The following is a 10,218-nucleotide window of genomic DNA, read 5'->3' as shown; positions in this document are numbered from 1 at the left end:
ACTCTGCTTTGAACAACCTTACTCCCATTAGGACTTTGAACTTACCCCTTTTTGGGGCTTTATTCATTGTCGGTTGAGAATCCTAATTGCACCAGGACTTCCTCGACCCTCTTTGCTTATCTGAACTACTCATTCTTGCGATAGGACTCGACCATCCCTGCTAAATGGCACGGAATCATCAGGCAGCCCATAGTATTTTTGACATGGCTTTGTGCTGAGCACAACCCTACACTCGGCCCAACAATATTATTTTAGGCCCAAACAATAACATAACCAAAAACTCGTAGATGTGTAATGTTTGGTTAGTATCCAAACACGAGTTGTATTGAAAAATATTGATGGTTGGCAACATGTCTCAACCGAATTAATATTGCATCATGTAAAATGACATGTCCCCATGTAAAAACTTGGCAATTTCATTTTCATTAGCAAAGCGCGGGTAATCAATTTCATCCACTTAATAAATACTTCTGTTAAACCATTTTAAGTATGGATATAAGGAACTTCTGGTCCTTATTTAATAGTCTGTAGACTGAGACTCTTATGGCTTTTATTACAATTAAGTTGAGGCACTGCGGCATTTCAAACTTAAGGTACTCATCAAGGAACTTTATGTCCTGATCTTGATGATCAAGGGACTTCATGCCCGATCATTTTGCATGATGGAACTTCAGGTCCAATCATTTTTATATGATGAGGATCAAGAAACTTCAGGTTCTGATCTGATCAAGGAACTTCAGGTCTTGTATATACTTATCGTAACAAAAGATAAATACAATACTTAACTTAAAGCAATATGTGGTAATTCCAGCCATAGTAAATAAATTGCATTTAAGTAAATAAAGCTTGTGACAAGGGCTTTAATTTGGCACCATTCACATAAATCAAAACTTAAAGTAGTAGACGGTAAGACCGTCCATAATAAATAAATTGCTTTAAAGTAAATAGAACGTGTGAAAGTGTTTTAAGTCAACACCATTCACATAAATAAATATATATTTTTCCTTCTTTCTTTTCAGATGATGTAACACCATCCAAAAACCTTTACCCTTTTTTTCTTTTTTTTTATTATTATTTTTTTCTTCTTATTCATTCACATGCTGCACCATTCCCAAAAAAACCTTTACTTTTTGTTTTCTTTCACATGGTGCAACGTACCTTTCCAAAGCTTTGGCCCCATTTTCCTTTTTATTTTTGTTTTCATTTCACAACTCTAAGTCTTTTTAGTTACTCAGGAAGTAATAGTAACAATAAGTTCCAATTGGTGTTCCTCCTCTGGTGAGTTTCGAAAAAGTCGAAACGGTTCTCATAAGTTTTGGAGTCAAGAGTGTCTGTTTCGAAACGATTCCCATAAGCTTTGAAGTCAAGAGTGTCTACAACTTATGAGAAGATCAAGCCATTAGATTTAGTTCAAATTTTAGTATGATATGGATAAGAGGATACCGAACAACTTTCGTGAAGAAACATTTTCGATCTGAGCTACCGAAATGGAGTTTTGGTACTCATAAGGTGCCTATCCAATTTTCTGCGGAAATTAGAAACTGGTTTGGTATTTCAGGCATTTGCAATGATTGCACCGTTGAAATTTTCTGAAAAATTGATATGTTGTAGGTACTGGGCGGACGAACAACTTTGAAGAAGAAAGTATTTCAATCTGATGTCTGCAAGTTAGAGTTTCGAGGCTGCTTACATGGTTGTTAGATTCTCTACTAATTTTGAGTCTGTACCCTTTTGCTTCTGCAAATGATGATATACAATCATACAACAACATATATATATTTGCTTCAGGAAAATTAGTAGTACAAAGATTTTAAGATGAAATGAAAATATTTTCTTATCTATGAGATTCCAAGCGATAGAAGTGAACATGATTTGTGACGTTATGCTTTCCACTAACACGAGAGCTTTTCATGCTGATAACGTGTTGTAAAATCGATGGTGTGCACAGTGGAATAAAAGAAAAAAGGCACAAAATTTACGAGGTTCCTCTACAGTCAGTGTGACTGGAGTACGTCCTCGGGGCAGCAGTGGTGCTTCCATTATAATTTAGAATAATAAGAGTACAAAATAACTCTCTCTTTATTATCCCCTCTCCTCTTCCTTTGTTTTCTCTCTTCCCCTTCTTTTCTTTTCTCTCTTCCTCTTTTGTTCTCTCTTCCACTTTCGTGAGCCTTCTTGCTTTTATATCCTCATTCGTTTTATAAGCAAAGATAGCACTATTCACTTTACAAATTTTCCACACATGAATAGTGAAAATACTGTGCATAAATAGTAACAAACTATTCATGTGGGCCATCCACATATTATTCACAATATTATCACTTTTTTTTTTTTTCAGCTCAATGGGGAGACTAAACAATAAATGATAAGAAAAAAAAAAAAAAGTGGACAAGTCTCACAATTAATGTTTTTTTTTCACAAAATTTGAATATAAAATTTATCACTTAAAAATAAGTCTAACCTATTCCGATTTAGAAAAAAATAAATCTTCCATATGAATATAAAATTTTCAAAACATGAATCAATATGTTCTTAATATATATATATATATATATATATATATATATATATATATCTATGTATGTATACTCCAAATGGATCGGATTCGGGTTAAAGGTTAAAATGTCTGCAAACCTCGTTCCCATTTTTCTGTCCTTCAAACCGGACCTAAACTCGTGAAAATTGCCGTCACTAGTCGTCATGCACAAAGAAATGACTGTAAAAATTGAACAAAAAAAGAAATTACTATTTAATGAGCCAAGTATAGTCCGTTCTCCAATTAAATAAAAAAAAATTCGTCAACAAAAATAGAAATGGTGAAAATTATTTTCTTTATTTTCCATGAGTGTGTGTGGTGGTGAATGGTGACGTGGAAGTTCGTTTTTCACTTCTGTACGGTCTTACTCACATATCACAAATATCTTTGTTTGGTATGAATGTGAAAGGTTATAAGTATCTGCACCGGCATGTTCCTCAATCAATTCTTCTTTGGTACGTTATACGACTTTGGTTGAAAACTACTTATGATTCGAGAACCCCAAACTCTTGTAAAATCCGACGTGGAAAAGTCAATGACAAGGAATCAAGACAAACCAACACCAAAAAGCTAAAGATAACACCAACACGACAATGATGGCGGAGGTTCGACTCTGAAAAACCGCTGAACGGAAGAGATGTAGCCTGATCCCCATCCGCCGACGCTGCTGAAGTTCTGTTCTTTGTCTGCGGCTAGGGTTTTAGATTATACGTAGTCATGCCAATACATGCATCCACGACAGACTTCCAAAACCGCTCTCTTTCGAGAAACGGTCAGACGTAAACCTTGAGCATAGAATTTCCACAACAAGAAAAGCCATCGAGGATGCAAATTCTGGTTCACACAAGCCAAAATTATAGTTTTATTAAACTTATTACACAAGTTTTTCTTAGATGGAGGTTTAGAGCACTTAAAAAGCCGACACACACGATACTTGAGCTTCAACCGGTGTTCTGCATGCCAGCAGCAATACCCTTCATGGTCAGAATAAGCGTGTCCTCTAGACCAGGAGCATACTCGCTCGTTGGATTGAGTTTCACAAGCTCTGCTGCCGGCTTGCTTCTTGTTTCCATGTACTCCTTTGACAAGTGTGGCCTTACTTTAACATGGTAGTTTGGATCACGAATCTGCTTCAGTGTATAGGCTTGGCACACGTTAAGTGTTGTGATATATGAATCACGAAGGAGGAGTCGCTGCCTCAAATAAGGATCTCCTTCCAGAAGAGCCCTATGTCCAGCAACCTACAAAATTAACACAAAATGGGATTAGCTCCTCAAGATATTTGTAATAGCACCACTTAGGACTTATAGAGCACTTCACATAGTTTGCCATTACATATAGGATCGCAATCCAGATTAAAATTAGCCTCATAGAAGTGCTCTTGTTGTTTTACCATCAAAGTCTCAAAAGAAAGAAAACAAGAAACAAACCGCTTATGAAGATAATTTACATATCTATGTGAAAGAGAATTGTCAAGTTTCCGTCTTTTGCAATATTAAGTATTAAGGTCTGCCTAAACTGTCTTTGTGTCAGTAATTTATGTGATGTGTTACCTGGAGGACGAGGCGCTTAGTTTCTTCATAGTTGGACCTCAATCGGTCTCCAAATGACCACAGGTCTTTTGACACAAGAAGCTTGTCATAGAGAGAGGCAATACCCGGATCGCCCTTGGCAAACACCATCTCAATTAAATCAATTGTGACTCTGAAAAACGGCCACTGGTTATACATCTCCTGGAGCATTTGAAGATTCTTTGCATCCTTCTCAACAGCATGCTTAAATGCTGCCCCGAAGCCAAGCCACACTGGTAAGTGAAATCTTGTCTGGGTCCAAGCAAAGATCCATGGGATTGCACGAAGTGATTCAATGCCTCCACTGGGCTTTCGTTTTGAAGGACGACTCCCAATGTTCATTCGACCATACTCCAACTCCGGTGTTGCCTGCATTATCCAAGAGAGTATTACATTTATGAGTTTATTAGCGTTTTCATCTTTCTCGGCAAACTATTACAGAACAATCATCAGCTAATTCAGTGACGTGATCAAGGATACAAGGGAGCTTCATAAGAAAATAATCGGGCAAATTTCATTTTATGGTAGGCCAAGCAGAGGAAGAACAGAACTATGATTCTTGTAACTCATTATTTTAACATCTGAGTCACAAAAAACGAGAAACCATAAATTGTTTTTAAGGATACATATTATTTAAATGATTAGTTTATATACATGCATATTTTTTTGAACATAAAATATATATGCATAATTGCATATACATATAATACATAGATATATAGATAGAGATTCAAAGGACGATCATGTTGGATAAATAGGATACTTACGAGGCGAAAGTATTCCACAAAACGGGGCTCCTGGAAAACTATTGAACGATATTCCTTTGTTGCAATGACGGCCATTTCATCCATGAGTGCACGCCATTCTGGCTTTGGGGAGACTGGAGGATGCATTCCGTGCTCAAGTGTAGCTGCTGTGAAACGCTGGAGTGTTCTAAAGCACAAGTGTTCCTCCCCAAATGATTGTTCAATAACTTCACCTTGAACTGTAACACGAAGCGAACCATGAATAGTGTCGGGTGGCTGAGACAATATAGCAAGATGGGTGGGCCCCCCTCCTCTTCCAACTGTTCCACCTCGACCATGAAACATCGTAAGCTTAACCCCAAATTGTTTTGCAACCTTTATGAGCTCTTCCTGAGCCTTGTATAACTGCCATGCTGCAGATAAACGACCAGCATCCTTCCCGGAATCTGAGTACCCTATCATGACTTCTTGCTTCCCATTGATCCGATTTTTGTACCAGTCTATTGAAAAGAGACGAGCCACAGCAGCAGGAGCAGCCTCAAGATCAGCAAGCTTCTCAAACAATGGAACAACCCTCAGTGGCTTCTTCACACCACATTCACGTTGTAAAAGCTCAACAGCGAGAACATCAGATGGGGCTGTTGCCATTGATATAATATAAGCACCAAAATTGTCTGAGGGAAGTTCTGAAATGACATGGAACGTTTCCAGCACATCAGCAATTTCTTCAGTCTTGGGAACATCACGGCCAAAAAGGGGGCGCTTGCCACGAAGCTCAGACAAAAGCCATTCTTGCCGACGCTCCTCAGACCATTCTCGATAAGACCCTATCTCCAGGTGTTTTGTTATAGCATTGATGACATCAGTGTGCCTGTCTGATTCTTGTCGTATGTCTAGTCTCACAAGAGACAGCCCAAAAGTAGAAACTTGTCGTAAGAAATCAAGAAGGCTTCCATCAGCAATTACTCGATCGCCACAGGAGCAGAGTGACCGGTAACAAAGTTCCAGAGGCTCCAGAAACTACAAGGGAGCAAAAAGACAATCAACTCTAATACAATAAATGTTGCATGAGTATGAAGGTTGAGCCAAGTTCAAACACAATTTGTGTACTGAACATCTTTTGTAAATTTATTGAAAGACTACCTGAAGTTTAAAGCTCAGCTTATCTTAGAATTTGGTACCTTGAAAATTCAATCTTTTACAACTTCACAGCGAAACTCATAAATCTTGTGGTTACGAGATACCTGTTCAACATTGGTAAACGTTGTGTCCTCATGAATGTCAGAGACTCCATTGGCTAATAATTGGCGAGCACGTTCACGTGTATTGTAAAGCTTGTCTCTTACATCACCAAGAATAACACGATAAGGCTCATTTGGAGGAATTTTTTTCCAAAACTCTGCATCCAAAAAGCAATAATTAAAAAATAAACTTACAAAATCCCTTAAAAATTTATCTTAAACTTGAATTTAACAAATAATAGAAACTCAAATAAAAAAACTAGGAGATTTATCTACCAATGTCAATGGTTAGGCATGTCCAAAAACACAACTTCCTTTCTCAAGAATTAAAATAGAGAACAACTATGAAATATCATAGAAAGCCAAAGATTTGAAGTTTTGATGGATGATATTCAAATAGTTTGAAGGATGATAAAAACATGAACTCATCTGAATTGCATACCTATGTACTGTTTTGCATCCTTCTTTGAAGACCTATGAAGTTCATCAGCACGAGCGCGAAGCTCATCATTGCATCGCCACATAGATAACTGTGGGTAAAAGAAAAAGAAAAAGAAAAAGTCAATATAAAAAAATGTAATTAAGTAGAAGTAATGATTCTTTTGACACCTCAAACATAAGATCCTCTATCTGGGAGAAGTATAAGTTAGCAGCCATCATTCTAGCCAATAAGCATACATCCCGAGTAACTTCCGGAGTGACCCTGGGGTTTCCTGCAGCCCATATCAAGCAGATTTAAGCTACAGAATCAGAAAAATAATTTTAAGGAATTTTTGAAGGGAGAGAGATGCCATAGTGAAAGAAAAAAAGCACTGCATAAGGAAAAACTAACTCATCCAATAATAGTGTGAGATGAACATACCATCACGATCCCCACCCATCCAAGAAGAAAACTGAATGAGAGGGGCATTGTAAGGAACACGTTCGTTTATCCCTATGTTCTTCAAAGCAGTGTCAACACGACGTAAGAATTTTGGTACACCTTTCCAAATTGTCTCATGGAAGTAGCTCATTCCTGCCCTCATCTCATCTTGAGGGGTTGGAGGAGTCCTTCGGATTTCATCTGTACGAAATGCAGCTTGAATCTACATGAAAAGAAAAGGTAAATTACTTAAACTGAATATTCAAGCTTTTGAGAGTGAGGTATTGGAATCGGGGTGCATCTGCATTGGTATTTTTCAGCAAATTTAAGGAAGCCAATTGCCTAATTCAGAGAAAATGATATTTGAAATTCTAGTTTCGCCTATAATATCAAGGAATTCTATTCCATCATTGGTGTCTACATACCTCCCTTTGTAAAGCCTCATCGAGTTCCTGCTTATCATCAGGCGTAATGTCCTTAGCATACAACTGCGTCAAACAATTTCTTATCCTGAAAAGGTCAAAATTACACAATGTCAACTAAAAAAATAATAAACCAAAAAACTCTTGCACCTATAGAATATAACATGTCAACTCCCACACATGAATTTCTTCTAGAAGTGCAAAGTGAAGTCGGATAATAAACACATCCTGAGCAAGTTGCTTAAACAGCAGGCTTTCACAATTTGTCAAACGTAACTGCAGAGCTAACCTTGCATGCTTTTGAAGCAAAGACCTGCGAACAGACTGAGTAGGATGTGCAGTCAGAACCAAATCTACAGTCTGGTTCTTCAAGGCATCAAAAATTTCTTCTGGGGACTTTTTCAGGTCCCCCACAAGCCTCTTGAGAGTCTCTTCAATGTCCGACTCCGTAGTAGCCGACGCCTCATCAGCAAAATCTCCCTTCTTCTTCAACTTGATCCTCCTCCGGTACGCAATCTGAACTTCCTCGGCCAAATTTGCCAAGTTAAGCATGTGAGAAAAGGATTTTGCAATGACAATGGAGTCCCCGGGATCCAAACTCGTTAGCATTTTGCCAAGTTCCTCCAACTTTTGAGGGTCCTGCTTTCTTTCATATTCCGCGGAAAGCTCATAACAATCTTGCACCTAGTCCAAATAAGTTTACAAAAGTCAATAATTTGCTTGTTTATCATCACATTCTCTCATGCGAGAAGTGCCCCAATCATCTAAAACTAAGAACCTCTTGAGTGAAAATTCACATGTTAAAAACTAAATAATTATTTTTCTCTCAGTTAAGATTAAACCAAAACCCCATCAATTTTTTTTTTTTGAACAAACGATATACTCTACACTAAGGTTTTTTTTTTTTTTTTTTTTTTTTTAACAAAAACCCCCATCAAATTTTTTTTTTTAACAAACGATATTCTCTACGCTAAGGGATGGGGTAGTGGACTAAACCTCACAATTGGCTAGCATAATTTGATTCAAATTCGCCTTTTGCAAGAATCAAACCTAAGATCTCTCATTTATAAATGAAGAGAAAAAACATTAGATTGTAGTATTATGTAACAAAACTTTATCAATTTTATGACGGCTAAAGAAGTGAAAAGTCAGAAATTTTATTCTATTTTAATTAAAAATACACTAAAATAAAAATATCAAATATTCCCAAACAAGCATTATAAAACAAAGCGATAATACCAAGGTATGCACCAGATAAACAAAAACACGCAATATAACCACGAAAAATGGAAGCAACCAGAACCAGATCAAAACTACAAAGGGTTATCCATAATATTTGCTAAAAAGTAATCAAAATATTACAAATAAGTTGATTAATAATTAAAAAAAATAAAAATAAAGGTAGAATATACCGTTTCTCTGAGACTCTCTCCATGTAAATCCTGAAGAATATCAAGGAAGCGATCCAATAGCAGAGCATCGTACTCAACCAGTTTGTCATCCTCAGAGACCTTCCCAGGTGCCAAAAGCCTCAGTTGGGCGTCAATTGAAGCCATCTTCTCCAAGTTCCTTGCAGCCATGGTCGTCTTCTCTCCCTCTCTCTTAGTTTCTGGGTTGCTCTCTCTCTCAGTTTCTGGGTTGCTCTCTCTCTTAAGTTTCTGGGTCTCTCTCTCAGTTTCCGGGTTGCTCTCTCTAAGTTTATGGGTTGCTCTCTCTGTGGCGTTTTAAGCAGCAGAGATATGCATGGTATTAATGATTGAAAACAAGCGAATCCGAACGGGAAATGAGTGGAATAAATTGAGTTTCAGAGGGACTATAAACCCAATTGAAGTAGGACACAAACTCTATTAAATCTTCTTCCTTTTTTGGTACTATTTTTTTAAAGAAAATTAAAAAAAATAAAAAAGAAGAAGAAAGAGTGGGAAGCAAAGCAAATCCCGTGAGACCCAGATGAAAGAAAAGAGAGAAAGAAAGAAGGGGGGGGGGGGGTGGTTTGGGAGTTTCCAGAAAAACGGGTAGCTTATGATCCGGGCACGAGAAAGTGGCAGTGCAAGAAAAAGCAAAAATGCAGAGTGCTCTAGAAGGTGGAGGAGGGTTTAATCACGGAACGGTCCGACAAGTACACTTCCGTTTTTTTTTTTTTTTTCGTCATACTGCTGTTGGTTTTTTCATTCATGTAAATATAGGATAATGTATGTGACTTGTTGTACTTATCTGACAAGGAGAAGGAGGTCTGCTGATAGGAGCATATTCATGCGACTTAAATGACTTGTTCTCGTACATTTACGTTATGTTTCTTTAGTTATTTTAGTTCTTTATGCTTCTTTTGTGTGTTTTCAGGTTCTAAGGGCTTAGGGAGCAAGAAAGTGCATTTTGAGGCTATTTGGAGCATTTTTGGGCATGAATTGGATAGCTTATCCATGGAGCCAAAAGGATGGACGAAATTGAAGGCCATTTATGCAATTTAGGACATACAACAAAGGGCCTAGCCCATTCTCTCTTATTCTCTCTCTTATAGCCATGCAAAGAACCATCCATTCCATAAAAAACAACCCTATTTTAAGCCCATTCTAAAACCTTGCCATGCATCACATGCATTCCCCTCATAACCTAGTTGTCATTCCACTTCATCAACACATGCATTCCTTTCATAAATCAGCCACATATTCACCCACATGCACTTTAATCATTCAAACATGCACTCCCATTAATTAAACCATTCAAACCAACACAAAAACACCAACATTCCCTCTTTGCCGTGCAAACACATGCATTTCCCTTGCCATTTTCAGCCATCACACTTCATCATTACACCACCATTCATTCTTTAATCCACATCC

The 10,218-nt window shown here is 37.5% G+C and overlaps 1 protein-coding gene across 1 annotated transcript; it reads right to left on the bottom strand.

The window, feature by feature from the left end:
* Positions 1-3,374: 3,374 nt before the first annotated feature.
* LOC137739546 (phosphoenolpyruvate carboxylase) lies at positions 3,375-9,612 on the bottom strand. The gene is made up of 10 exons (XM_068479152.2): positions 8,791-9,612; positions 7,668-8,062; positions 7,382-7,466; positions 6,957-7,179; positions 6,704-6,807; positions 6,537-6,624; positions 6,098-6,252; positions 4,875-5,873; positions 4,090-4,476; positions 3,375-3,777 (listed from the first exon to the last, which is right to left on the bottom strand). Exons 1-10 carry the CDS (start codon positions 8,956-8,958, stop codon positions 3,478-3,480), a joined length of 2,904 nt encoding a protein of 967 aa, XP_068335253.2. The 5' UTR covers positions 8,959-9,612; the 3' UTR covers positions 3,375-3,477.
* Positions 9,613-10,218: the final 606 nt, after the last annotated feature.

This window comes from Pyrus communis, chromosome 9 (assembly GCF_041283825.1).
Source record: "Pyrus communis isolate YQ-2024b chromosome 9, ASM4128382v1, whole genome shotgun sequence".
NCBI classification, from domain to species: Eukaryota; Viridiplantae; Streptophyta; class Magnoliopsida; order Rosales; family Rosaceae; genus Pyrus; species Pyrus communis.
Note: the sequence above shows the minus strand (reverse complement) of the source record. Positions and strands in the feature narration are given on the sequence as shown.

Bases quoted from the DNA above. Each gene is read 5' to 3' on its own strand.
- LOC137739546 (XM_068479152.2), bottom strand. From the start codon at position 8,958: ATGGCTGCAAGGAACTTGGAGAAGATGGCTTCAATTGACGCCCAACTG. The intron at 6,625-6,703 runs GTGTCAAAAGAA...TTTTACCCACAG, and splicing joins TAGAGGATCTTATGTTTGAG to TTATCTATGTGGCGATGCAA. The intron at 3,778-4,089 runs GTAACACATCAC...TTAATTTTGTAG, and splicing joins CTAAGCGCCTCGTCCTCCAG to GTTGCTGGACATAGGGCTCT.